The 27,283-nt window shown below is 46.4% G+C and overlaps 2 protein-coding genes across 2 annotated transcripts in view; one reads left to right on the top strand and one right to left on the bottom strand.

Annotated features, from left to right (window-relative positions):
- Positions 1–20,639, top strand: part of INPP5F (inositol polyphosphate-5-phosphatase F) — a 45,546-nt gene extending 24,907 nt beyond the window's left edge. The window contains exons 4-20 of the mRNA XM_054163951.1: positions 320–448; positions 1,823–1,990; positions 2,403–2,459; positions 3,985–4,183; positions 5,730–5,909; positions 7,677–7,744; positions 8,191–8,315; positions 9,435–9,512; positions 10,226–10,346; positions 12,225–12,353; positions 12,730–12,847; positions 13,515–13,713; positions 14,648–14,719; positions 14,813–14,886; positions 16,221–16,349; positions 17,056–17,143; positions 18,998–20,639. Coding sequence (XP_054019926.1) covers positions 320–448; positions 1,823–1,990; positions 2,403–2,459; positions 3,985–4,183; positions 5,730–5,909; positions 7,677–7,744; positions 8,191–8,315; positions 9,435–9,512; positions 10,226–10,346; positions 12,225–12,353; positions 12,730–12,847; positions 13,515–13,713; positions 14,648–14,719; positions 14,813–14,886; positions 16,221–16,349; positions 17,056–17,143; positions 18,998–20,132 — 3,069 coding nt within the window. The 3' untranslated portion in view covers positions 20,133–20,639. The remainder of the gene's footprint in view (positions 1–319; positions 449–1,822; positions 1,991–2,402; positions 2,460–3,984; positions 4,184–5,729; positions 5,910–7,676; positions 7,745–8,190; positions 8,316–9,434; positions 9,513–10,225; positions 10,347–12,224; positions 12,354–12,729; positions 12,848–13,514; positions 13,714–14,647; positions 14,720–14,812; positions 14,887–16,220; positions 16,350–17,055; positions 17,144–18,997) is intronic.
- TIAL1 (TIA1 cytotoxic granule associated RNA binding protein like 1) overlaps positions 1–23,658 on the bottom strand; it is a 133,887-nt gene extending 110,229 nt beyond the window's left edge. The window contains exon 1 of the mRNA XM_054163948.1: positions 23,654–23,658. The gene's annotated coding sequence lies outside the window, so the exon portion shown is untranslated. The remainder of the gene's footprint in view (positions 1–23,653) is intronic.
- Positions 23,659–27,283: the final 3,625 nt, after the last annotated feature.

The following is a 27,283-nucleotide window of genomic DNA, read 5'->3' as shown; positions in this document are numbered from 1 at the left end:
CCAAAAGAGACTAGATAAAAGGAAAACAATCCAGGTAAGTAACACTGATTTACACTGTAGCTTGGGTGGGGAGGTGAAGTGGATTTGGGCACTCAAGTCATATCAGCTTGAGGCAGAAATTCACACAGTCACAGGAGAAAATGTCCTCTTTCAGGGAGAATTACACTAGATGGAAAGCTGTATGTACCCCTGGTGTTTCAGAGTGTCTTCCCTAGCTTTGTGGATATTGCAGTCTGGTTTTTGTAGACTTGTTTTAAAATTCTCCTGACCTTTTTAAAGGCTGCTCAAGTATTTGCTTTAATTCAATATCCTTATTTAGCTTTGCAAAAAGCATCATTTTGGGATAAACAAGCCGGAGAAGATCACGCAGTCCCCAGATGAGACAAAATTTCTGCTGAAGACTCTTACTCAAATTAAATCAAATGTGTCTGCTCCAAATAAAAAGAAGGTAAAGCTTTCTATTGTTTTCTGGGTGTTTTCTTAAAGTGTTTGCTTAGTAATTCAGAGCTTGTGGTTGCTGATCAAATGGAGTACTACAACCTAAAAGGAGAGCCAGTGAAAACCTGCAGAATGTGCAGCTTCTCTGTCTCCCAAGTTCAATTTCATTTCTGCTTATGTAACTCTGGCTTGATTTGTAATTTTCTAAGTGTACAACTTTGGCAGAATCACTTACAGAGTGCCTTCTTACCAGGCCTTCAAACTTGTGTGCTCGAAATCTGTAGCTAAATTTTAAAGGCGTAGCCTAAACGCACCACAGCTTGCTACAAACCGCTCTGCGTAAGAACCTCTCTGACAGAGAATTTGATAGGAGATTTGGTGCACAGCTCTTCAGAGAACACCATGCAGTCTTATCAAAATGTTTTGAAGATGCTGATGGCCTGGATTAGAAAGTCCAAACCCCCCACATTTGTTAAAATTAGGCCAGGTAGGTGCAGTACTTCATAGACACTCTTGGGATTGAAGCGTACTCCTTGAATGTAAGCTCCAAAAGTTTTGCAGTCTAAAGAGCTCTAAAGTTTTAAAGGGCTTTCAGTGCCCTTACTGCTAAAAGTAATAGTGTAAGATTCCTGAAGATGCTGTCTTTTGTGTTTAGCTCTGCTAGGAATTTTCAGATCCTGCTCCTCAGTGGCAAAATGTTTGTCTTACAAGGTTAGGAATGGTTGAATAGAATAAACCAGGTTGGAAGAGGTCTTCAAGATCATGTCCAACCTATCATCCAACACCACCTAATCAACTAAATCATGCAACCAAGCATCCTGTCAAGCCTCGTCCTGAACACCCCCAGCGATGGTGACCCCACCACCTCCCCGGGCAGCCCATTCCAATGGGCAATCACTCTCTGTGCAAAACTTCCTCCTAACCTCCAGCCTAAACCTCCCCTGGTGCAGCCGGAGACTGTGTCCTCTTGTTCTGGTACTGGTTGTCTGGGAGAAGAGACCAACCCCCACCTGGCTACAACCCCCCTTCAGGTAGTTGTAGAGAGCAATAAGGTCACCCCTGAGTCTCCTCTTCTCCAGGCTAAGCAACCCCAGCTCCCTCAGTCTCTCCTCACAGGGCTGTGTTCCAAACCCCTCACCAACTTCGTTGCTCTTCTCTGGACTCGTTCCAGCAAGTCAACCTCCTTCCTAAACTGAGGAGCCCAGAACTGGACACAGTACTCGAGGTGCGGCCTAACCAGTGCAGTGTACAGGGGCAGAATGACCTCCCTGCTCCTGCTGGCCACACTGTTCCTGATGCAGGCCAGGATAACATTGGCATTGAGCAAAGCCTGAAGTCTCTTATCAATCAAAGATGTAAAAAAGCTCTTTACTTTTTCTTTCAGATTAAAGAAAGCAAAGAGAAAGAGAGGCTGGAGAAGAGATTATTGGAGGAGCTGTTCAAAATGTTCATGGATTCAGACTCCTTTTACTACAGCCTTACCTATGACCTAACAAATTCTGTGCAGAGGCAGAGCGCATGTGAGAAAACGAACTTAGCACTGTGGCGGAAAGTAAGTGTGTCTGGGTTGGTTTGGGGTGGGTTTGTGGTGTGTGTTCTTGTGCCTTTTTTGTGTGCTTTGTTTTGGTGGTGTTTGGTTCCCCCCCCCCTTTATTTGGGTTGGGTTTTTGTTGCTTTTTCATTTTCCTGCTGGGAGATGTGCTATTCAGTAATGTCTGTGGCCCAAACTTGAGTGGCTGCATTCTCTGCTGGTGTAATATAAAGCAGCTTAAGATCTTGCCCTGCAACCAGCTTCAGTGCAGTGAAACAAAGGTTTCCATCAGCTTGTCTTGAACTGAGCTGTTACATTCAAAAGCAGTGAAGCGTAGACTTGCATGTACAGTTGTAGTGAATAACACCTGGTGCCTTTACCACCAAACCCTTAGTTAAAGTATTGCCAAAACTACCCTCTTTGTTTTGAACAGGTTGATGACAGGTTCTTTTGGAACAAGCACATGATTGAAGATCTCATCAGCATTGATGTGAGTCTGATTTCTAGCAGTAACTTGTATTATGAGAACCATTCTTCAGCTGTAGGTGAAATGTTTGCTCAACACTTCAGAGAAGTTTACTTAAAAACCTGCTTGGCAGACAGGTCAGGGTCAGGGCTGTGCCTTCTGATGCTGAGCAGCTGGTGTTCTCTTCTTCCCCCAGCCTTTTAGCTAGCATGTGATCATTAAAAATGAATCAACAACAACAATTGAAGATATTCTTACAATAAAGCAATGCAGAGCAATTTGAAGTGTGATCCATTTGTGCTGGTTTCTGAAGGCAAATTAAATGTGCATTCTTCTGAAGTGGCTTATCTCTGGACAGAGCTGAACTTGATAAGAAGGCAGAGGCAGAAAAGAAACAAATTCCTGGGTTTTGAGACACTTTTAAGTGGAGAAATATTATTTATCTCTTTGAACAGAGTAACTGATGCAACAGTAATAGAGAACAAGTTGTTCTGAGCAGCTCTTCAGAGTAGATTACACACATTACTAGCCAGGAAAGTGCTTTGAGAAACATAAGCCAACTGTTCTTCGATATAGGATCTCAATTTTTAATTAGCTTTGTAGAAAGAGGACTGAGTTACTGACTATTAGTTAGTATGTCAGTTTAGGTCAAGTCTTGGGTTCTTCAAAGATACCAGGAGGCATCCTAATGTTATGCTCTGCCTCTCTCTCTCTCCTTAATAATTTTGCAGGGTAAGCATAGGTGCTCTGTGAAAAGTTGTGTGTAATGCAAGAGTTACAACATGAAAAATGCAAGTAGTTATAGATATTAATGGATAACCTTGAATTAAGGAATGTGAATCTCAATTCTGGTTAATAACTTGAGGTTTTAAGATGACAAAGCACTCATGTACAGAGCCCTGAAGCAGTTGGCTTGGGTATGAAGTTAGTCCATATAAAGCTTACTGAAACAGGCTAACAACATTCTACTTAAAGTTTCAGCTTCTAGCTATGTAAATCTAATACACTCTGTCTACATACCTATTGTAAAACTGCCTTGAAGCAGAAACTAGGTAATAAATGATCTGTATTCAGATGCCTGCTGTATCTGAATTGGCTGTGCTTGTCTTTGACATGAGAAATTACTGCTGTGAGCTTTTAATGTGCTTACACATCATATGCAGCATTGTATTGAAAACTCCTTTTAGGGAAACTGAGAAAGAAGCTTTAAAATGCTGTAGGTTTTTCTTCTGTCCCTAGAGAGCTTGAGAGCAGAAGACTTTTTGCCTTGCCTTGATTCAACTTGTCACCTCCACAGCAGAATCTAAAGTTGCTTTTGTCCTTCTGATAGAAAAGCTCTTTATTTCTTTCTTCCTTCTGATTTATAAGCCTTAGGAGTAATAGAGGAAAAATGCTGGTGGTACTTAAAGAAATAGGACAAGGATATGACAAAAACTTCTTCAAACATGAGAAGCATGCCAAGCAGCTGTGTGTAAATATGAGAAATGGCAGAAATAATTGCAGGCAATGTAGAGCAAACAGGAATGTGAATGTTTTTTGTAACCTTCAGAATGCTGAAGTGGACTTCTGGATTATACCCATCATACAAGGATTTGTGCAAATTGAAGAACTTGTAGTAAACTATAGTGAATCTTCTGATGATGATAAGAGCAGTCCTGAAACTCCTCCTCAGGAATCAACTTGTATAGATGACGTTCATCCAACATTTTTGGTGGCACTTATTTCACGCCGGAGTCGGCACAGAGCTGGTAGGCAAACATAGTTCAAGGTACTGGGATTGTTCCTGAACACTGCAGAGGGATGCAGGAGATAAAGCTTGAAATAGTGCTGTGCTGTTCAGCATATGGTCAGCTCTTGCCAAAGCATGTGCCTACAGCCTTTCCTGCTGTTAGGAGGAAAAGAAAAGGCTGTGAGGCATGCAGCACTACACAGCTGTTAGTTAGAGGTGTTACTAAGTGAGCTTCACTAGTCTCCTGGTGTGCACTCAATAGATCTTTGGAGGTCACAGTTCTGAGATGAAGTTCTGTCTTTGCAAAAGAACAGCTTGGTTAAGACCTTGTGTACAGCTGTGTCTTCATGGCCTTCAGTAGGCCTGGGTGGGAGTTAAATTTTTAGAAGTTTTCCTTGGAGGGCTTGGACAGCAGCTAAATAGAGTTAAAAAAGCACATGTGTGCATGTCTGTGTGCCATGAGATGTGTGGGGCCAAGGGGTGAAATAAGAGCCATGCTTTGGTATTGCACCTTACTTGACTTAGTCTAATAACAAGTAAGGCAAACAAAATATTCCCTGTCCTTAGGAGCACAGAAAGATAGATTGAATTGCTTTACACTGTGGTAGGCCCTTCTCAGCCTACCAGACTTTATAAGGTATTCTGAACTTTGTCCAACTCCTTTCCTACACAGTCAGGCTTTTAACTTGTCCAAAAAAAAAGCAACAAAACAGGAGAGCAAAGCACCTGTTGAGCTGACCCTGATACAGGGCTGGCCTTTGTACTACAGCTCCCTTCAGTGCATTTCATTCAGTTCCCAGTTTGTACTGTGCCTTACATCTCAAGTGTTTTACAGCTAGAGAGGACAAATTTCTTATGGATTACCTCTTACTATTAATGACACTGCTCATCTGATGGCTAGTCCAGGGCATAAACTGAAGGATTTTCTCCCTTAATGCAGGAAGATTATTTCAGTAAATTGATGCAATATTTTGAGGAATGAATTAACCACAACCCCCAAATTCTGTAACACATCACTTTGCCTAGGAGTTCTGGTTAATGACCAGAACAGAGCTGCCTAGGCAAAAAGCTGTTGTGGTCAGAAGAGCAGTCTCTGTTGTAACTGTGCAGAACTAGCTGAACAGGTTAAAAGAGAGGGGTGTGGGTGGGAAGCCTTCAGTTTTGTGAAACATGCAGATGATCTGGGGCTGCTTGGGAGATCTTTATTGTGAGAAGTGGAGCATCTGTCAGTAAAAGGGACCTTTAGGTTCATGGAAAATGCTGAACTGCCAGAACTGATGAGCTTGCCAGAACAGCAAGTGATGTGCCCTTTAGGGTGGGCCAGCTCCATATGGGACTTTCTAGTGCCAGTAGCCTGCCTTGCCCTGTCGACTTGCTGGCCACTGCTCCTGGTGTATCAGTGAACAAACTTGATCTGAAGAGTCAGGCCTTAGATTAGGCTAGGAGCAACTCTTAACATTGTGGATTTGGGCCAGAGCTCTCTTGTTAGCATTGTCACAACTGGTAACAAAAGTCCTGTGGTGTTGAACCTTCCAACGTGAATTGATCCTTCTCCTCCCTCCTAGGGATGCGGTATAAGCGAAGAGGCGTCGATAAAAACGGAAACGTGGCAAACTATGTGGAGACAGAGCAACTGATTCATGTTCACAACCATACTCTTTCCTTTATACAAACAAGAGGCTCTGTGCCTGTTTTCTGGAGCCAAGTTGGTTACAGGTACAACCCCCGGCCCCGACTGGACAAGAGTAAGTATTTGTGTGCGATACCTGAAGATCAGAGCTCTTTAGAAAGGTTCATTGGAGTGGTGCTGTGCCACTAGTGCTTTGGTGGCACTTTCTAGAAGGCAGGAATAACAGTGATCACAGGAGCTCAGAGGTTGGAAGGGACAGAGATCATCAAGTCCAAACCCCCCTGCCAGAACAGGACCATAGAATCCAGCACAGGTCACACAGGAACACATCTAGATGGGGCTTGACAGTCTCCAGAGAAGGAGACTCCACAACCTCTTTGGGCAGCCTGTTCCAGTGCTCTGTGACCCTCACAGTAAAGAAGTTTCCCCTTGTGTTGAGGTGGAACATCCTGTGCTGCAGCTTACATCCATTGCTCCTTGTAATGATTTGACTCGTGTTAGCTGCTACTCTAACTGCAGCTATGCAGAGCTCTGACTTCTTGTCCACTGTAAATTTCCAGAAGTCTTGGATTTTACTGTTTAATAAGTACCTGATTTATGTCTAGTCTTGTTGCAGTGTTTCCTGTGTTGGAAAGAGACTGTTTGCCTTTCTTGTTTGAGAATCTGCTTAGAAATGTCTTACAAACACCTTTGAACACAGAGATGACTTCTGCTGATGTTCCTTCTGCCATTAAAAACTATTTCTAGGGCTGAAAAGAAAATGTCTTTCCAAGGTGGCTGTGATGTTGGACAGTTAAACAGCTGTTCTTCCCTGTGTCTTCAAGATCCAGAGCAAAATGGCCCTTTGGGGTAGCTTGGAAACTTGTGCAAAGCCCATGATTTTAAGTTGAGAAGCAGTTACTATCTTTGCTAACAGGTTGGGTGATTTTATACAAAGCCTGGAGATTACTGGAGAGGAATGGCTGGTTGCCACATCTTGGGCATTCAAATGAAGTCAAAGGGAGGGAAGTAAAAATAAGTCACCTCTTAAGTTCTCCTCCTTCCTGATACTTGGGAGACATTTCAGTGGTCCCAAATAGAAGCTTGGGCTGTGGCAACTTTTTAGAGAGGTGAGCAGGTTTGTGGTGTTTGTTTTTACTTTTCCTTCTAAGAGAATTAGTTTCAAAAGAGTATTGAGGAATTACATTTAATTTGGTAGATTTACAAATAGGAACTGAGGCTTTGAGGCATCAACTGGGCAGTGGGTTTGGGTTTTAGTTACCCTTAGGTGGCTTTTGTCCTTTAGGAGAACTGGCTAAGATTTCCAGTATTGGCCCCTGTCCTTCGTGTCACCCTCTGCAATTTGCAAACCTGGCTTGTAACTCAGTTTTGTTTTTTCAAAAGGTGTTTGTGTGGGTGCATGGTGGATAAGTGGAAGGGTTAAATGGGCTCAGCCTGCTCTGCACAAAGCCCAGAATAAACTGGAAGTGTTTAAAAAGAGACCGGATGAGGCACTTGGTGCCATGGTTTAGTTGATTAGATGGTGTTGGGTGATAGGTTGGACTTGGTGATCTCTGAGGTCATTTCCAACCTGGTTAATTCTGTATTGAGAATGTTTGAATGTTGTTTCCTGTGCACTGTAAGACAACAGCAATGTTGAAATTGAGCAGGTTGAAAGATGCATCAAAGTAATTCTGTGCAATGTGTCCTGTGTCTACATACTTTCAAGTGAAGCTATCTAAACACAGTCCCATGCTAGCTACTGTGAAGAAAATTAACCCTATCCCAGCCAAACCCAGCACACTTGGCTTTTTAGAGTATAGGTTTGGGCATGGCTTAATACTTCAAACAGATTTTGTTGCTGAACAGGTTGCTGCTGTCTTAACGCTGCTCTGCCTTGTAGGTGAAAACGAAACGGTGTCCTGTTTTCGTGCACACTTTGAAGAGCAGCTGAGAAATTACAAGAAGCAGGTGAGTGCAGCATGAGAAAATTAGTCATCTCCTGAAAATGCAGGGGATGCCAGCTCATGGTTTTAGCTTGCTTGTCTTTTTGGTGTTAGGAGTTGTGGTTTTCTAGGAGCCTGTTGCTAATTGGAAGGGTGGTACATAAAGAGAATTTTACCAAGTTTTTCAAGGATCCTTGTAAGTAACCTCTAAGGAACAGCAGTAACTTAAATGTGTTGCCCCCACGTCAGGTCTGCCTGTCCTGTGAATTCATAGCTTCCCTGTGTTGAAATTCAGCTAGGCAGGCAATTTTTGGAGCTTGTTTGATCTTGGGTACGAACTAACAAACATTGTCCCCGCAGCAAGATTGCCTACAGAACTTCTAACTTTTGAGCTGTTTGTTTTTCCATGCTATGTATCTAAGCAAATCATGCAGCAGATGACAAGTGTTAATTAGTTAAACTTTTGAACAGGTTATTATTAATTTGGTGGATCAGACAGGCAGAGAGAAGATTATTGGAGATGCTTACCTTAAACAAGTTCTTCTGTACAACAATGCAAATCTGACCTATGTTTCGTTTGACTTCCATGAGCACTGGTAAGAAACCTTTTCAAGATGTCACTTCACAGCTTTTGTTAACGTGGAAAGAGTGGAAAGGAGGAGAAAAGCCACTGTTATTTCTACTTCTGCATGAAACACTTTGAAATGGGGAGAATGCACTTTGTAAGCCAAAGCACCATAAGAGATCAAGTTCATGGAATCATAGAACAGTTTGGATTGGAAGGGGCCTTAAAGATCATCTTGTTCCAAGCCTCCTGTCCTGGGCAGGGACACCTCTTGGGACTAGGTTGCTCAAGGTCTCATCTAACCTAGCCTTGAACACTTCCAGGGTTGGCTCCTAGTTTGAGCAACCAAGCACTGCTGTTTGATCTTGTGTCCCTGACTTATTAAATATACAGTTATTAAACAAAGCTTAGGAGCTGTTAGCATTTTCGAAGCAAGAGGTTTTCCTTACGTATGCTCTGAATGCAAATCCTTAACCATGCTGTGAATGTAAAGCTGTGGCTGACCTGCTTTCCAAAGCATGTAGCTTTCTGCTCCTCATTCTTTACTACAAGGCATTCTTTTATTTCTCTTGCTTATTTCTATGAACACATACCAGTACAAATGTTCAAATCAGAAATCAGCTGTCACTTCTGTTTGCTTTTCTCCCAAGAGCTGTTGTAGTGCCTAGGACTGTTTCTTTCTTTACTGTGAGCATGAGTGAATAGAGAACAACAGTGAAACCAGCCTGGTGGGGTGGGGGGAGGAGGGGATCATGTGCTGTAGGTGAGTCTTGTACAGAATCACTGCTAAAGCAGGGTAGGACATCCTCGTTTGAAATCTGTAGTGGTTACCCTTGTGGAGGCTGTGCCCAAGATGAGAACAGAGTGCTGCACATGCCTGAGTAGCTGCTCACTTGTTCTTCCTTATGGAAGCAGCAATCAAGAATGCAAATTCTTGAGAAATTGAAGATCTGAACCTCTTGCCTGAGGTTCAGATATTGAACTGTACTTAACTGGTTCTAAATTGTGGCTGTTACTTAGTTTGCTACAGGAGAGAATCTCCCTCCCACTTAGCCAAAGCACTATCATTGTTAACATGACAGATAAAATAATGAGAGACAAGAATCACTACTGTAGGTCAAACTAACTTGTGTAAAATTCTGTGTTCTAGCCGAGGAATGAAGTTTGAAAATGTCCAAACACTAACTGATGCCATTCATGATATTATTCTTGACATGAAATGGTGCTGGTAGGTACTCAACTCTTTTTAGATGAGTGTAAAGCATTTGTGGAGAAGTTAAACCAGTGAAGATTCAGAGGCCTTGACTTTTTCATAACTGACATGTTCTATATTCCCCTCTTGGTGCCCAGCCTGTGTTCTGAAGTGTTGGTGGTATACACACCCCAGCAAAAAAAATCTCAGATGCTGGTTTCTGACTCAGGCTTACATGGAATATAAAACCCCTAAAAGTATTAAATGCAGTGAGACACTTAGTATTTGACCCACGTGCCCTAGAAGGCCAATCTTGCTATTGCTAACCTTAGGCATGTTTGAGCTTTGGTTTGTACTGATTAAAGTTCCTGCATTTGGGTAATGAGGATGGCTGCAGGCTCCAGCCACTTACTGGATGTTGTTCAATGCACTTTGTGAATGAAAAGCTGCTGTCATTGTTGGCTTTGGTGGTTTTGAAATGAAAGCTCACATTGTATATGAGTTGAATTCAACATCTGATTACATATGAAATGTATGGCCCCACCAGCATGTGTGTTGGATATCCAACCTAGCCTCAGGAGGAGGTGGGACCAAGAGTAGTTAAATCTGGGAGGAGTGTGGCTGGGGCGATGAGTGGGGACTCTGAATAGCACAGCATGTGTAGAGTTGTCTGCTGTTTTGTAGAAGCTGATAAATAACCCTGGGTTTTAAGTGTCTCAGCATGCTTTTGTTCTGTTTCTGTTTGAAAGGGTTGACCAAGCTGGTGTGATTTGCAAACAGGAAGGAATTTTTCGCGTTAACTGCATGGACTGCCTGGATCGTACCAATGTTGTGCAGGCTGCTATTGCCAGAGTGGTCATGGAACAGCAGGCATGTATAGCTAATGTAGAGCTGCTTAAGTGCTGAGTGCCTTACAACTTGCTGCTCACAGGGAGGTCTGGGTTTGAGAGCTGATAAACCAAGCTCTGCTGAAAAGGATCTTTGCAAAGGGGTTAGGAAGCTGAAAGCAGTATCTGCAATTACAGCAAAACAGTGATGCCCAGTGTCTTCCTTCAGAGAAGGGACTCTCCATACCTTGTTTTCATTTGGTAATGTTAGAGTAAGTGATGCAGTAGTACAAAGCCAAAACACAACCTCTCCTCCAGTAAGTCACTCCTCTGAATGATATATTGAACTACTACAATCCAAGTAGAACCTGGTTGTCACTTTAGCCTTTCTGTAGTGAGATGTTATGGTACAGCAAGTAGGGAGGTTAGTTGTCTCGTGTGTAGGGGAAGAATTTAATTCATGATGTTAATAGCCCAGATGGCTGAGAGTACCACACTCTGGAATATTTCTCCCTGTGTAGAGAAGGCATTGCCAAGCAGACTGACAGTCCTTCCTTTCAGTCTTCTTCCTCCATCCTGCCTCCCACTTGCTTTTTGACATAAAAGCTCAGTGATGATTGTCTTCCTTTGTGGAGAATTAATAGTCCTGTAACTGAAACTTTGAAGCCTCAGTTACAGCCCAGCCCAAGATGAAGAAACCTGACTGTGCCTAGAGTGAAGGATAAAGTGGGTCCTTCATTAGGATGAAGAATGAATGGCTCTGGCCGTCTGGCAGTTCCTCTTTGTCATCTGCTTTTATGAGCTCCTGACGTGGGGTACTGGGGATGAGTGGTGGGGGCAGCAATCCTGCAGTGTTCATTTTACAGTGCAAAGACAATCTTTCAAAACCAGGAGTTACAGGCTCTTCTGAAGAGGACTTTGTTAATCCTTCTCATAGTATTAGCTTGTGGTGTGCTACATCTTTATTATATTAAAGCTGAAGTACTTTTCAATCAATTCGTAGCTGAGAAACACCCCCAGCACTGGAAGGTGACTGACATAAAATAGAAGACAGGGTTCCATGTACCTTACCTCTGTATTTCCTTGGAACCACAGGACTTGTTTTCTCTCAGCTGGAAACTTAAATGAAGCTTTCAGAGTCAATGCACAGACCTATCACTTGCAAAGGGTGCTGGAGCACTTTGGTTGTACACTGAGGTTTGCTTCTGATTTAGTCCAAGTTCCTGCAGTTGCCTAACTGCACACTGCAGTTGGCTGCAGCTTTAGTCTGTGTAAAAACATTAGTGTGTCCTGTGCCAGAGGGAAAACTTAGGTACTAGTTGTTCTGAAGAGTAAGATACCTTTCTCCCAGTACCCAAGAGTGACTGTCCAAAGTGCACAAGTGTTAATCCCCCACAAGGGATGAGGAAGTGTGAAGATAGAGCCAGCATGTTTGCTTCAGAAGCAGAAGATTGAGGATCTGGAGTGCCTTGTCTTGTAACTGGAAAGAGATTCCATTGATTTTTATGCTTTTGAGGTCACAAATGTCTGGCAGTAGGAGACATTAACTTATTTATGCATGTTAAAGCTCTGTCCTGTCTGCTGTTTTGGTATTTCCATTTCCTACAGAGAACTGTTTCCTGTATCTTGAGTAATCTGAGGGAACTTGTCTTCCTTCAGCTAATTTTTGGGGAGGCTGACTCCTGCTTCCATGATTGGTACCTCACTGCTGCATCCAGTGATTAAATGTTGAACAATGAGTTAGTGATTCATTGCTAACAGCTGACTTAAACTGACAAATGATCAGAATGGGTTCCTCTTTCAGATCCTGAGGTAGTTAACAGTGAAATTCTTGCCAAGTGTTCTCATGTTCTTAATAAAATGAAACCAAAACAAACCACAATTAATCTTGAACCTTGTAATAACCTGTGTCAAATTCCAGCTCAAAAAACTGGGGGTGATGCCACCAGAACAGCCTTTGCCAGTAAAATGCAATAGGATCTACCAGATCATATGGGCAAACAATGGAGATGCCATAAGCAGGCAGTATGCTGGCACAGCAGCCTTAAAGGTAAGGAGTGGCAAGTGGTGTGTTCTGATGATGAGCAGGATGGGATGCTACAGGCTTTGTGTCCACTGCTTTTATATATCTCAAAGTTAGCCAAATGCTTTGCATGGTTTGGTCTTGAATATATATATTTTGCCTTTCCTTTGTGTCACACAGTGTTGGACCTGTTGGAAAGCAGTGAAGGGGAAAGGGACCTGGGGGTGCTAGTGGATGGAAGGATGACCATGAGCCAGCAATGTGCTCTTGTGGCTGAGAAGGGCAATGCTATTCTGGGGTGGATTAGAAGGGCTGTGGTTAGAAGGTTGAGAGAGCTGCTTCTCACCTTCTGCTGCTGCTTCAGAGGTGCATGTGTGCATGATTGGTGTTTTCTGTGTGACAGGGTGACTTCACAAGGACTGGTGAAAGAAAGCTGGCAGGGGTGATGAAGGATGGAGTTAATTCTGCAAACAGATACTACTTGAATCGTTTCAGGGATGCTTATAGGCAAGCAGTCATAGGTAAGAATACAATTTCAACCAAGCTCAACTGCATAGTGTTTAGAAAAGTTTATGAAATCATCTTGGCTTTGTCTTTCTGACCTTTTTCTGAAGCTTGGAAGCTCAAGTGTATGCAATGGACATCATATGGAACAGCCATTCTCCACTTGGAGATGAAACAGAGGGATTACATGCAGCCTAACTTGCTGTAGAACTTCCTTCTGACTTCTTTTCATAGAATCAATAAGGTTGGAAAAGACCTCAGAGATCAGCAAGTTCAACCTATCACCTCATGGCTAACTAAACCATGGCATCAAGTGCCACATCCAAGCCCTTTTTGAACACCTCCAAGGATGGTGACTCCACCACCTCCCAGGGCAGCACATTCCAATGGCCAGTTACTCTTTCTGGGAAGGAAGAGTGTTTCAGTGTTAACTGTCTTGTGACACCTCTCCTCTAGACAAAGCTTAATCATTGTGATTCTTAAAACGGTGAGTTGACTCTGAAAGAAGATAGTGTGACATCTACCAAGTCAGGCAATGTTCTGTTCAGAAAGAATAACCAAACTTTTTCAAGGGTATCTTCAAATATGGACCATTTGTAAAGCATGTTCAAAGCCATCAGGCTGGTGCTGTGTATCCCTTCTAACTGCTGGTTTCTCCCTTGATACTTTGTGGGTTTTATTTAGATTTGATGCAGGGTATCCCTGTAACAGAGGATCTCTACTCCATCTTCACAAAAGAGAAGGAGCATGAAGCCCTGCACAAGGAGAATCTGAGGAGCCATCAGGAATTGATCAGCCAGCTGTTGCAGAGCTACATGAAACTGCTCTTGCCAGATGATGAAAAATTCCATGGAGGATGGGCACTTATTGACTGCGATCCAAGGTTTGCTGAATGAAGTCATACCTGACCAGCTGCTGCTAGCACACCTCTGTTCCTTACTAGGGATTGTTAAAAGATTTTGGTAGCATGTGTGAATGGGATCCAAGTGCTTTGTAGAGTAGCAGAAGTCCTTGTGGGGCCTGAAGGCTTGTAGTTGTAAAAGAGAAGGTTCTGTAAACGTGTGCCATAAAAGGGTGCATGCTGGAGCTACCCTTGAGCCACCCCCTGGAAATGCAGTCGGTTCACATGGCCCAAATGTGGTAGGCACTATGAAGAGGAATTCTCACCACCCTTAGTTTCCAGAAGGGGCTGTTTGAGTTGTGCCTCCTTACTGCTTTATAGGGAAAATGACTTCAAAGACAGCTGATCAGATTCAATTCTTGTGTACTGAGTCAGTAGTAGGAAAGCTTAGTTTTCTCTTCATGAAGAGTAGTGAGCTTAAGCCCTAGCTCCACTGATAAGTCTCCTTATCAAGTTCAGAGTTCACTAACTTGTAAAAGAAAAACAGTGGTTAGATGTCCTGCAGGTTAAACTTCAGCACCTAAAAATAGCAAAGCAGGATGTGGTGGTATCTATTCAAAGCTCAGACTCCTCACCTTAACAGAGTCTGAGGTACTTTTCCACTTCCCTGTTAGCATTTTTAATAGCTTGTTTCTATTTCGTTTGTGGCCCTGCTGCTGACCTATTTGAGCTGTTAGGTAGCTCCAGGTTTAACTCCATGCTTACCTGGATCCAGTCTAATGCTACATCTTGGCTTGTGAAGTCTGTTGTGCACTTGTGAAGTGCAAAGCTCTACCTTGGTTTTTCAGTGGCTGTGAAAGGGTAGCAGTGTCAAACATGTTGACACACTATAATTAAACCCCTTGGTATGGTAGACTGTCCCAAAAAAACCAGCTGGGCAAATAAAACCTTCATTATTCTTCTTCCCCTTCTTCAGTCTCATTGATGCCACTCACAAGGACGTGGATGTTCTGCTGTTACTTTCTAATTGTGCCTACTACGTGGCCTAGTAAGTTACTGCTTTCTCTTCCTATGTCTAGTTAATTTCTAGTAGCTTTGTTTTGAGTAGAAAGCCTTAAATTCTGGTTCTTCTTTGTTCCAGTTACGATGATGAAATCGACAAGGTGAATCAATACCAAAGGTTAAGTCTTGAAGCTCTGGAAAAGATAGAGATAGGTAAGAATGTAGTGACTGTGGCTCTCCTGAGTGCTCTGAAAAGCTTCAGCATTTAGCCAAAACATCCTAGAGAAACTGTAACAGCAAACCTCAGTGTGTGCATGTATCCTGTGTAGCCCACCACAGCTGGAGATGTGCTGCCTTGCTGCTAACAGATGCCAGAGTTGAGTCTGTTCTCTCCCTGTCCTGCTCTTTGCTACTGCTTGAAATGGAAACTTTGCTCAAGGGGAGGTTTTGAAGTTTCTCCCCTTCCCCACTCTCAAAGCCCCCTTGGATACCTCACACTCCATTAATTATCAAGTGATAGCAACAACTGGAATGAATCCTGGGTTTGTACATTCGGTGCACTGTCTTCAATCCTGGATTCTGAATTGTTCTTTGGAGCCATTTCGTGGTGTTTAAAACTCCCTTTTACCAAGGTCTGCTAAGAGCCATGCTGTTATGAAATCACCCTGTGGTGCTGGCTTAGCTGACTTCTTGACTGGAGAATGTAACATCTGCAGGCTAAGTCCAGCATGTTTTTGCTGCAGGTATTTAAAGATGTGATTGGTTTTTACAGATGAAAAAGGTATTCCAGTTGTAGAGAAGGGAATGAAACTTTGTGGCCCCCTGATAGTTTAACCCTCCATTGCACAACAATGATTTCATCATCTCCTTGCTGCAACTTTCCCTACAACTGTGCAATTTCTGAGTTGGGTGGAAAGGAGACCTAAGGGCAGCCTTCCAGTGCCTGAAGGGTACAAGAAGGATGGAGAGAGACTGCTTACAAAGACCTGTAGTAATAGGACAAGGGGCAATGGACTCAAACTAGAGAAGAGCAGATGTGGACTGGATGTTAGAAACAAGATTGGCACCATGAGGGTGTTGGAACACTGGGACAGGTTGCCCAGGGAGGTGGCTGGGGGCTCTGTCCCTGGAGATATTCAAGGTGTGGCTCCACAGAGCTCTGGGCAACCTGATCTAGTTGAGGATGTCCCTGCTGACTGTAGGGGGATTGGACTGGATGAGCTTTGGAGGTCCCTTCCAGCCCAGCCCATTCTGTGATTTCTTCAGAGCAGGACAGCCTTTAAAGGTCTCCCAAGAGTTTTCTTTTCTCCAGGCTGAACAGCCCCAGCTCCCTCAGCCTGTCCTCATAGAAGAGGTACTCCAACCCCTTCTCTGGCCTGTTCCATCAGGTTCATGGCCTTCCTATATCGAGGGCTCCAGACTTGGATGCAGCTTTTGATGCTGAAACAGGCTGACAGCACTTCCATATTAGTTCAGGTTATGCCTTTGCAGTGCCTCTTTCAGAGTCTGGCTAAAGAAGCTTTCTCCCCTCCTGCTGTGTTTCTCAGGGCCTGAGCCTACTCTCTTTGGCAAACCCAAGTTCTCCTGCATGAGGCTGCATTACAGATGCAAAGAGGCCAGTGGCTATTTCCACACGCTCAGAGCTGTGGTGCGCAGCCCGGACGAAGATGGAAAAGGTTTGTTTTCTGCATGCCAGTGGATTTACTGGGCCAGGCTCGCCAGGAAACACTTTTTTGTCTCCCCACACTGCTCTTAGAGGAACTTCTGGAGAAGGATAATTTTTAATAACCCCCAGTTGTGAGGAGAGGGTAACCAACACAACCCCCCCTGCACGTGGCTTCCTGTGTGCACGCTGGAGCATTGCTCTTGTAAGCCAAAGCAAAAGAAGTTTCAGGTCTGGCTTTAAAGCCACATTTCTGTCTAGGAATGAGACAGCTCCACCTCCTGATCCTTCCTGCCCCAAAGCCTCATAAAATGAGCTCTGACAGAGCAGAGGAATTGATTGGTTTAGTGGGGTCAATGTCTAGAAATGCTCTTGCTTGTTGTTTAACTGAATGAAATGAACACAGGTAAGGGATAAAGTTTATTGCTTGCTTGGAGCACTGAGTTTTATCTCTGAGCTGAAAATAAATATGACTTGCTTCTCTTCCTTGCATTGTGGCAGTGACACAGGGCTGGTATTTAGGGCTTAGACTTGTAAACTTCCTTTGTAAGCTTTAAATCAGAAATGAAACTTGGAGGGTGGAAAAAAAAATGCAACCACCAGAGCCAATCAAACTTAGTGATGTGGCAATTGAACTTACTTCTTTGTAGATTTCGGAAAGTGGGATTTCAGGGCTTGTTTTCTAAGGGGCTGACAGCCTGCTGTGCTTGGGCTTTCAGACACTCTTCAGTGCATTGCAGAAATGCTGAGAATCACAAAGCAAGCAATGGGATTGGATGTGCCCATCATTGAGAAGAAGCTGGAGAGGTGAGTACTTCACTGATGTGAGCCTTCTGCTCTTTCCTCAGTAGTCATTGGTGCATGGTAACAGCCAGATGTGGTGCCTAGAAGAAGCATCTGTACCCAGCTGTGCTGCTAGGTGTTAACGCTGTCCATGTGCTGCTCCAGTAGTAACTGTCTGCAAGTGCTTGTAGAATTGTCAGGGTTGGAAGGGACCTCAAGGATCAGCCAATTCCAACCCCCCTGCCATGGCCAGGGACACCTCACACTGCAGCAGGTTGCTCACAGCCACATCCAGCCTGGCTGCAAACACCTCCAGGGATGAGGCTTCCACCACCTCCCTGGGCAACCTGTGCCAGGCTCTCACCACCCTCATGGGGAAGAACTTCCTAACATCCAATCTGAGTCTCTTCTCCTCTACCTTAGATCCATTTCCTCCCGTCCTATCACTCCCTGACACCCTCAAAAGTCCCTCCCCAGCTTTCTTGTAGCCCCCTTCACATACTGGAAGGCCACAATTAGGTCTCCTCAGAGCCTTCTCTTCTCCAGACTGAGCAGCCCCAACTCCCTCAGTCCAGCCCCAGCAGCTCCAGCCCTCTGCTCATCCTCATAGTCCTTCTCTGGATGTGTTCCAGCACACCCAGATCCTTCTTGTAATAGGGGCTCCAGAAGTGGACACAGCACTCCAGGTGGGGTCTCATGAGAGCAGTGTAGAGGGGGAGAATCACCTCCCTTGTGGATCTGGTTTGGATTGCACTGCATCTGTGTAACAAATCCCTTAGCAGGTCTGGTGTGAAGAAATGGCTGAAGCTAAGCTCCTGAACGCCTCAGCGTTAGCTGGAAGGGCACAGCTGTTTTTGTTTTACAGCCCCATTAAGAGAAGAGGCTACTTGAGAGCTTAGCCGATAATTAAAAGCACTTACTGGTGGTATTTTAGATGTTCTGTAGTAAGTTAATGGTCTGTAATTAAACAGAAGTAACCTTTAGCTACAATTATTGGTGAGCTGTTGACAGTGAGGAAATCCTTTACAAAGGAGAATGGGGTGGAAAGAGGAGAGGAGTGTGGGGTGTGCTCACAGAATCATGGAATGGTCTGGGTTGGAAGGGACCTCTGCAGTCAGCAGGGGCATCCTCACCTAGATCAGGCTGCCCAGGGCCCTGTCGAGCCTCACCTTCCTCCCCCTCTCCAGGGATAGGTTTGGAGGGTTTTGGACCCTTCCAATTCAGGCTGTAAGGACTTCCAGAAACTGTGTGGTGTCACAGTGGGCAATTCTCAAGCAAAAGTGACCAGGGCATACATGTGAATAAGTTTCTTCTGCTTCTTTGGCTTCTTTCCCAGCTGAGTAGGAAGTGTGGCAAGACAATCTTACTTGTTGGTCTGCAGTACCTGTGAAAACTATTTGCTAAATATGGCATGAAGTCAGGGTTAGAAAGGTAAAGAATGCAAACCCAGTTCCGCCCACACCTGCCAATGCCTGCAGGAGCTTGCTTTGCCCCTTGCTTGGCTCTGCCATTCTGTCAGCCCTCCTTCGTTTGCCTTTTCGATGTGGGCACGTTTATGTAAACCAAGGAGCAGAGTAACTGAAATGCCCATCTCTGTCACAGAAGTGGCCTGAAGATGGTAAGCCTGTGTAACAACCACAGGGTCTTAGGGGTTGGAGGGCACCTCTGGAGATCTTGGGTTCCAATCCTCCTGCCAGAGCAGGACCATAGAATCCAGCACAGGTTGCACAGGAGCACATCCAGACAGGGCTTCAAAGTCTCCAGAGGAGACCACTCCACAACCTCTCTGGGCAGTCTGTTCCAGTGCTTTGTGACCCTTACAGTAAAGAAGTTCTTCCTGTGCAGGTTCTACCTGAGATGCCTTTCTTTCTCTTTCAGGAAGAGCAGTAAGCCTCATGAGGACATCATTGGCATTCGGTCCCAGAACAGAGGGTCCCTGGCCCAGGGCAAGAATTATTTGCTGAGCAAGTTCTCCTCTCTCAACCAGAAAGTGAAACAAACCAAGTCCAACGTCAACATCAGCAACCTGCGCAAGCTGGGCAGCTTTACCAAGCCCGAGATGAAAGTCAACTTCTTAAAGCCAAACCTGAAAGTGAACCTTTGGAAATCAGACAGCAGCCTGGAAACCTTGGAGAACCCAGCGGTGGATGCTCAAGTCCAGGCCGAGTCTGATACGGAAGGCTCAGACAATGATTCCTTCCACTCCGATGACTTCCTGACTAACTCCAAGTCGGATGAGGACCCCCAGCTGGCTGACTCCCTGGAGAACATAGGGCAGGCAGACTATGTGCTGCCCAGCTGTGGGATCATCGCCTCGGCCCCGCGGCTGGGCAGTCGCTCGCAGTCTGTCAGCAGCACCGAGATGAGCATCAGCATCCACGTGCCCTCCGAGGGCCCTGTCTCCCAGGCTGACCGCTCGGACTGTGAGGACGTGCCCATGCCCTCTGCTGACAGTGCAGAGATGGAGCTTGCAAAGCCCATGGATGTCTACTGCCAGAGGTTTGTGCAGGATGCTCAAAAGAAGGTGTCAGGTGTGTTGGAGGCCGAGGCTGGTTCTCAAGAGCCCCAGCACGTAACGCATCAAACCAGCAATAACACAGCGAGGCAAGCAGAAGCCAAGGCTGAAGCTGTCAGAGACATTCCTTCCAGGCCCTCCAAGCTGGATGTACAGTCTGCTGAGCCACGTCCTCAGCTCTTAGCTGTTGGTGGGACTGAATCCACTAAATCCCAGAAAAGCCCAGGATCTGTATCGGGCAACCTAGAGACAGGGCTGCACACGACCCCTTCCCCGGCTGAGGGCAGCGGCAGCAGAGCTGTGTCTCCCTTTGCAAAGATTCGCAGCTCCATGGTGCAGGTTGCTAACATCACGCAAGCAGGACTGACTCAAGGGATCAATTTTGCAGTGGCCAAGGTCCAGAAGAGCCCTGCAGAACCAGAAGCTCTAAACGAGCTCAAACAGAAAGAACTGAGAGAAATGTTTACGCAGTGCCAGACACGAATCATTCAAATCTAAGCTGCCGCTCCGGGGGGCGGTCACAGCGGGACGACAGGACCGACTGTGGCACCAACTGCTACGGAACACTGGGATCAGTCATGGGGGCAACTTGTTTACAGGAAGGGAGAGACACAAAGGGATTTGGTTCTGACCAAGCTTTGTGATTGCCTCAGGCAGCTGAGGCAGAAGGGTAACCCATAGCTAAGAGGTAGTGTAGACACTGGGACGTGGCGAGCACGTTGGCTGCCTTGGGTGCGGCGCACAGTTAGTTTGGGTTTGACTTTTGTTGGGTTCTTTTTCCTTCTTTGGTCCTTTGGAGACTGGTTTTGTAGCTCCTCTGAGTTCTCCAGGCAAGGTGACACTGCACTTCTGTGACCTTACTTAACCCTGCACTGCACCAGCAAAATCACTTAGCAGTAAAGGACACTTTAGTTTTCCTTTAGTCTTGTTGCGTGTCTCCATGGAAGGCTGCAATGCAGCTTCCTCTCAGCTGTGCCTCTACAGGGGGAATTGGTGATGGGGTTTTTTGGGTTGGATTTAGTTGTCTTAACCTGGAATTTGCATTACTACTACTTTTTTTTTTTTCAGCTTCTGTCCTTTTTTTTTTTTCTCTTCCCTGGGACACTTTCAGTGAGGACAGAAGTTAACAGATCCACTCTGAAACACCCCCAGTCCTGCAGTGCTGATTGACTTGATGGACTTTGCTTTTTCTCACTCGTTTTCAGATGAGGGGGAATGGAGCCAGCGTCCTCGAGTTGTCTTGTCCACGCTAAAACTGTTCCCATTCTCCCTTTTCCTGAACTCCAAACACTAGCAGCTGGCTGTAACTTGGTCTGTCTGTGAAGCAAGCCAAGCCAGGTACCTGTCCTTCAGCCTTCGTGTCCCTCTGTGCTGTGCTTTCGTTGGAGCTATGTTCCAATTGTCCACGTGCAAAGATCTTCTGAAGCAGCAGTGTGGTACTCCACGAGCTCAGTGTTGCACTAGAGCATAGCTGTCAGCATCTAATCGAAACCAAGCTCATTACCAGCTCCAGCTTTGCATACTTGCAGGATAAAGGCTGAGCATCCACTCATGCTGGGTAGAGAAACCAAACCCTTGTCTGTGTGTGTCAAAACCCCTCCTCCAATCTGAGTTACTCGTTCCCAGGAATGCCTTTGCCATGCCAGTCTAGTATAGGACACGATCCCAAAGCTACTGTAAAGCAGGATCTGACCCTGCTGTGGTTTGTAGCTAGAACCACCCTTAGAGAGCCAGTGCCTCCCTGTTCTAGTCCGTGTACTGTAGATAGGCTGCACGTGGTGTTCCAAGAGACTTGTCCTAGGGGTAGGGTAGTGCAGTGTGTGTGCAATGGTTATCACCTCACCCTGAGGGGCTGAAACTTTGATAAAGAGAGTGGATTTATTTATTTGCTTAACTGCCAGTGAGGTGGGGTTGGGTGCCTGTGTGTTCGGTGGGGTGGTTGTGGTTTGTGTTTTCTGAGTGTTCCTCCTTGTGGCTCTATTTAAAAGCAGACTCCTGCTGTATTTTAATGTCAGCAATAGACATCAGATATTTTAATTAAAAAAAGTGGAAGCAAAAGGTGGAGCCTCCTTTTTTGTGTGTGTTGTGTGCTGTGGGGCTTGAACTTCAAAAGATGACCTCGGTTCTTCTGTGGGGCTGTGACTTCAGGTGAAAGGAGCCTGCTGGAGGTCATCCAGTCCAACCCTCTCTGCTCCAACCCCTGCAGCTGCTGGCCCAGGACCATCTCCAGACAGCTTTTGAGGAGCAAGGCTTGGAGGCTCCCCCACCCCTCTTGCAGTGCTCAGCCTTCACACAAAAGTGTTTCTTGAGGTTCAGAAGCAATCTCTTGTGTTCTGGTTTCTACCCATGGCTGCTTGTCCCCCGCTCACGGGGCACCACCTGCAGGAGCCTGGTGCTCTCCTCTTTGCAGCTCTTCAGGCACTTACATTAACAAGATCCTCTCTCAGTCAAGGGACACAATCCTGACTGAAATCCTTTCTCCTAGCACTGGACTGCCACAACCCTGCCCCCAGGAGGGAGAAGAAAACCACAGACAAAACCTGCTTGAGCCTTGGTACCCATAAAGGTACTGGGGGTAGAGAGGGAAGTCCAGAAGCTTTGCCATCCTTTGGCAGAAGAAACTATTGACTCTATGCTGATTCCTGCAGGCCAAGAGTCCTTCAGGACAAAGGGACTCTCATCTTCAAGCAAAAGGAGGGGGTCAGGCAACACTCTGGAAACCAGTTCCTGACCTGCTCTATGGGTGATCCAAAATGGCCTTCTACTACTTAGAAAATATGAGAGAGAGTCTCACCTAATCCATACCAACAGGCATAAGCCCAGCCTCTAAGCAGTGCTGCAAGCAGCTGCTTGCCAGCCAGGCTGCCTTTTGAGGAGAGCCTTCCCTTCCTTCCTGTGTTTGTTCAGCTGCTTGACTTCAGACGAATGTAGGCCAAGGCAGATGAAACCATGAATATTCATTTTAGGGCACAGAACTTGGCTCCCACTGAAGAGGAACTATTTCTGGGTGTTTTACTGAAGAGTGGGCAGAGACAAAGGCCACTTCCAGATTGTGTCTTGAGCTAATGCCATCCTTAGAGAAATGTGCAGTAAAAAGAGGGAGGGGGTCCTGTTCTCTCACTCTGGAGAATCACAGAAGGGTCAGGGCTGGAAGGGACCTCAAGGATCAGCCAGTTCTGACCCCACTGCCATGGCCAGGGACACCTCACACTGCAGCAGGTTGCTGACAGCCACATCCAGCCTGGCTGCAAACACCTCCAGGGATGAGGCTTCCACCACCTCCCTGGGAGGTGGTAGAACAGGCTCAGCAGAGATGGTATCAGCTTCATGTAAGTCTGGCAGGAGGCAAAGAGGAAAGGGTGAAAGAAGATTTTTAGGAACATAAAAAGGTGAAGAGAAGGATTAATTAAAGCAATTAGTTGTGGATTAGCTCCATCCTTCCCCACCAGCCTAAGGAGGCCCTTGTGGATTAGGGAATCAGAGACTCCAACTGTTACCTAACCCTGCAACTCCACACTGCTTTAGGGTCAAGCAAGGGTGGTTGAAGCAGTGAAACTAGCTCTGTGAGTCAGAGTAGGAGCAAGAGCAGCCTCTCAGAACCAGCTTGAGCTGCACAGCAAGAGAGGTAGAGACCACTCTTAATGCTTACATTGCTGTTACTCATGCAATTTAAACCCTGCCTTGCTGCTCATGGAGGCAGGCAGATGTTTGCTGTGAGTGCACCACCATTGCTCCAGTCAGTGCCAGAACACAGCTCAGCAGAGATGAGAGAAGGTAGTCATGGTGTCCTCCAAGCACAATGCAGATGCATTTCATACTGGGTCCTTATCATGGGTGAGATCAAATCACTGCTTTCTACCACACTGTGCTCTCTATTGTGCTGCTGCAGCGAGCACAGCATGCCTCAGCTGCTGGAACACAGAGTCCTGGAGCCTGAAGGCTGCCTGAGAGCTCTGAGCCTCAGCATTCAGGAGGTGTAGCACAAGCTTAGTCCAGAACCTACCCCTGCTGTTGTTGAAAGGGTCCTGGGGTAAATTTGCTTCTCATTGAAGGAAGGAAGTTGACAACTTCAGTATTAAAGTTTAATATCAAACAAATTTGCTCATTGTTACCAATTTTTCAATTACAAAACAGGCTCCAAAAAAAGGGCAAAAGGTCTGTTCCAGGGGCTGAACAGAGCTGAGTGTGGCCAGCCTGCCAGGGGAAACAGCCCCAGCTTTTTGGTATAAATTATCTACAAAACCTGCTATAAACAACCTTCCAAGCTCAGGCTGGGCTCCACCGAGGATCAGACCGAGGCCAGAGGCTGTCAGAGTTCATTGCCATTCACACACTTCTGCTGCTGCAGCCTGGCCTTGCGCAGTGCCTCCAGCTGCTTTGCTCTCAGCCACCTCTCTCTTGACAGCGTCGTCTGCCCCGCGCTGAGAGACAGGAACCTGCAGAGGCACAAACGGCAGGTGAGCAACAGCTCCTGGCAGGCTTCAGGAGGGAATACAGCACAAACCCACGTTCCTTTCAGGATCCTGTGCACTAGAAAGGGAGGGGGAAGGAAACCACACGCTGTCAGGGGCTGGAAGGGACCATCCTGTCCAACCCCCTTGCCAGAGCAGGTCACACAGGAACACAGCCAGGCAGGTCTTGAATTCATCTCCAGCGAGGGAGACTCCACAGCCGCCCTGGGCAGCCTGTTCCAGTGTTCTGTCACCCCCACAGTGAAATAATTCTTCCTCCTGTTTCCATGGAACTTCCTGTGCCTCTTGTGCTGTCATTGGGCATCCCCCAGCAGAGCCTGGCTCCAGCCTCTTGGCACTCACCCTGCACATCTCTATCAACACAAATGAGGTCACCTCTCAGGCTCCTCCTCTCCAAGCTACAGAGCCCTCAGCTCCCTCAGGCCCTCCTCATAAGGAAGATGTTCCACTCTATTTTTGTGGCTCTGCACAGGACTCTCCCAAGCAGTTCCCTGAACTCCTTCTTGAACTGAGGGGCCCAGAACTGGACACAATATTCCAGACGTGGCCTCAGGAGGGCAGAGTAGAAAGGGAGGAGAACCTCTTTCAACCTCCTGACCACAGCCCTTCTATACTATAAGCCAGGATGCCATTGGCCTTCTTGACCACCAGAGCACATTGCTGGCTCATGGTCAACCTCCCATCCACTAGGACCCCCAGGTCCTTTTCCCCTACTTTGCCTAACTAAGAACCTGTGACAAGAGAGCCGAAGGAGAGGGAAAATCCATCTTTGGATTGCCAGCTGGCCTCATGCAACTACAACTGCAAGCTACCAGAGCTGACTTCATCTGTCAGGAGCTTGCTAGGAGGCCTCCAGTTTGGAGCCAGACCACCACCCACCTTGCCACAAGCAGGGTTCTGTGTAGGTCATCAGCTGTGATGCTCTCAGGGTCACTCTTGCGCATCTCTACGAAGTCTTCTTCAACTGCCTGCAAACAAAGCGGTGTGCAAGTCAGGGGCAAGCAGGAGCTCACCTCAGACTGGAGACTCTTAAGGAGCTAAGCACTGGAACTACCCTTAGACTGCACAGAGACACATTTCAGAGTCATAGAATGGCTTGGGCTGGGAGGGAAGGTGAACATGCTCATCCAGTTCCAACCCCCTGCCATGGGCAGGGACACCTCCCACCAGCCCAGGTTGCTCAGGGCCTCATCCAGCCTGGCTCTGAACATCTCTAGGGAGGGGGCATCCATGGGCAACCTGTTCCAGTGTCTTACCTTCAATGCAGTCAGTGTGCAAGCCTGACTGAAAATGGGCTACTGCTTTTCATCTTTGAGGAGAATTAGCTTTCAAAAGGAGTTTTTGAAAGCAGGGTCCCAAAGCATATACTGAAGTACTCAGGAGGACAAATCCTCAGAGGCACATTCAGGACAGGAAAATGCCTCTGCTTGGATTTTGGGACACTTGAAGGAGAATCAATGACAGAGAGAGAGCAATGGGAGCATGCAGTAACTCCACTAAGGTGCTCCCAGTCAGAGGGAAGCATTGCTGAAGTCTTTCATACCTTGGTCACTTCCTCAGATATGCTGTAGTCCAGCAGCTTCAGTAGGCTTAGGTAAATTCTGAACTTGTTCAGCACAGAAGGCAGCACTGCTGTTAGGAGGCTGTTCATGTACTCTTCCATGTTGGGTGGAATTAGCTGTGGTTGTAAGTGGACTTGGCAATCTGACTGAAAAATACAATTACATATCATCTCTTTCCACATCCTGGTTTTTGACTACTGAAAGGCTAACACCCTCTGAAGCAACACAAATCACCATCTCCCACACTTGACCAAGAGAATTCTTCCAGTATTTAACAGTTCCCTTTTTGAAGACCAGTGTGAGGCCTTGCCTTTAGCAGGAGCCAGTTTCACTGAGAGGCAAGAAACACTCGCCCAGCTCACCCAGCTGGAATGCAACAGATCAGGTATTTGTAAGCTCAGGCTACTCAGTTTTCCTAGGGTCAGTGCCAGATCTGTCGCTCTCTGTTCCAGTGCCCATCAGCTCAGGAGCTACTGTGCTAGAGCAGGGCTCTGGGAGCAGCAGGGTGGCTGCAGGTTTACCCACTGCTGGGATCTCCATGAATGACTTCAGTTACTGCCCTGCCATCACAGGAGGAGGGAAGGTCAACCTCTTGGTTTTCCTCTGAACAGGCCTGTCTGCAGCCACGAGCATGAAGGCAGTAACCAACGCCAGTGTCATAGAACCATAGAATTGTTAGGGCTGGAAGGGACCTCAAGGATCCCCCAGTTCCAACCCCCCTGCCATGGGCAGGGGCACCTCACACTACAGCAGGTTGCTCACAGCCACATCCAATCTGGCCTTAAAACCCTCCAGGGATGAGGCTTCCACCACCTCCCTGGGCAACCTGTGCCAGGCTCTCACCACCCTCATGGGGAACAACTTCTTCCTAACATCCAATCTCAATCTCCCCACTTCTAGTTTTGTTCCATCACCCCCAGTCCTATCCCTCCCTGACACCCTCAAAAGTCCCTCCCCAGCTTTCCTGTAGCCCCCTTCAGATACTGGAAAGCCACAATTAGGTCTCCTGGGAGCCTTCTCCTCTCCAGACTGAACAACCCCAACTCCCTCAGTCTGTCCTCATAGGAGAGGAGCTCCTTGTGGCCCTTCTCTGGACATGTTCCAGCACCTCCAGCTCCTTCCTGTACTAGGGCCTCTGGAACTGGTCAGAAGACAGTGCCTTCACTTGTCTCTGGACCAGCAGGCTGCAAGGCAGGAGCTACCATACCAGCTCTAGTTCTTCCCTCAGCTCAGGAAGCCTGTGCCGTACCGGTAGGAGCGATCGGCCCTCGGAAGTGATCAGGACGTTAATATTGCATGGGAATTCCATCTGGTGGTAACTGAAGTCATAATCCACCTTCTGCCAGGTGATCAGGTTCCCCAGCGCCGTCACGTTGTGCACACCTACAAAAGCAGCAACAAATCCTCTCACAGCTGCACCCAAACAAATCTCAGGCCTGATTTGGTGCTTTTCCCAACCGGTTTTTAACGAGCAGCTGCTAGGAAAACCTCTTGCGAGCATCCTGCTGCTTCTTGTGTCTGCCAGGTAAGAACTTGGCTGTCTCTGAGACCAACATTACAAAGTCTTGCAGGATCTCAAGGCTCAGTTTTGTCTGGCCTAGTACCTGTGCCAAGA

Source organism: Dryobates pubescens, chromosome 8 (assembly GCF_014839835.1).
Source record: "Dryobates pubescens isolate bDryPub1 chromosome 8, bDryPub1.pri, whole genome shotgun sequence".
NCBI classification, from domain to species: Eukaryota; Metazoa; Chordata; class Aves; order Piciformes; family Picidae; genus Dryobates; species Dryobates pubescens.
Note: the sequence above shows the minus strand (reverse complement) of the source record. Positions and strands in the feature narration are given on the sequence as shown.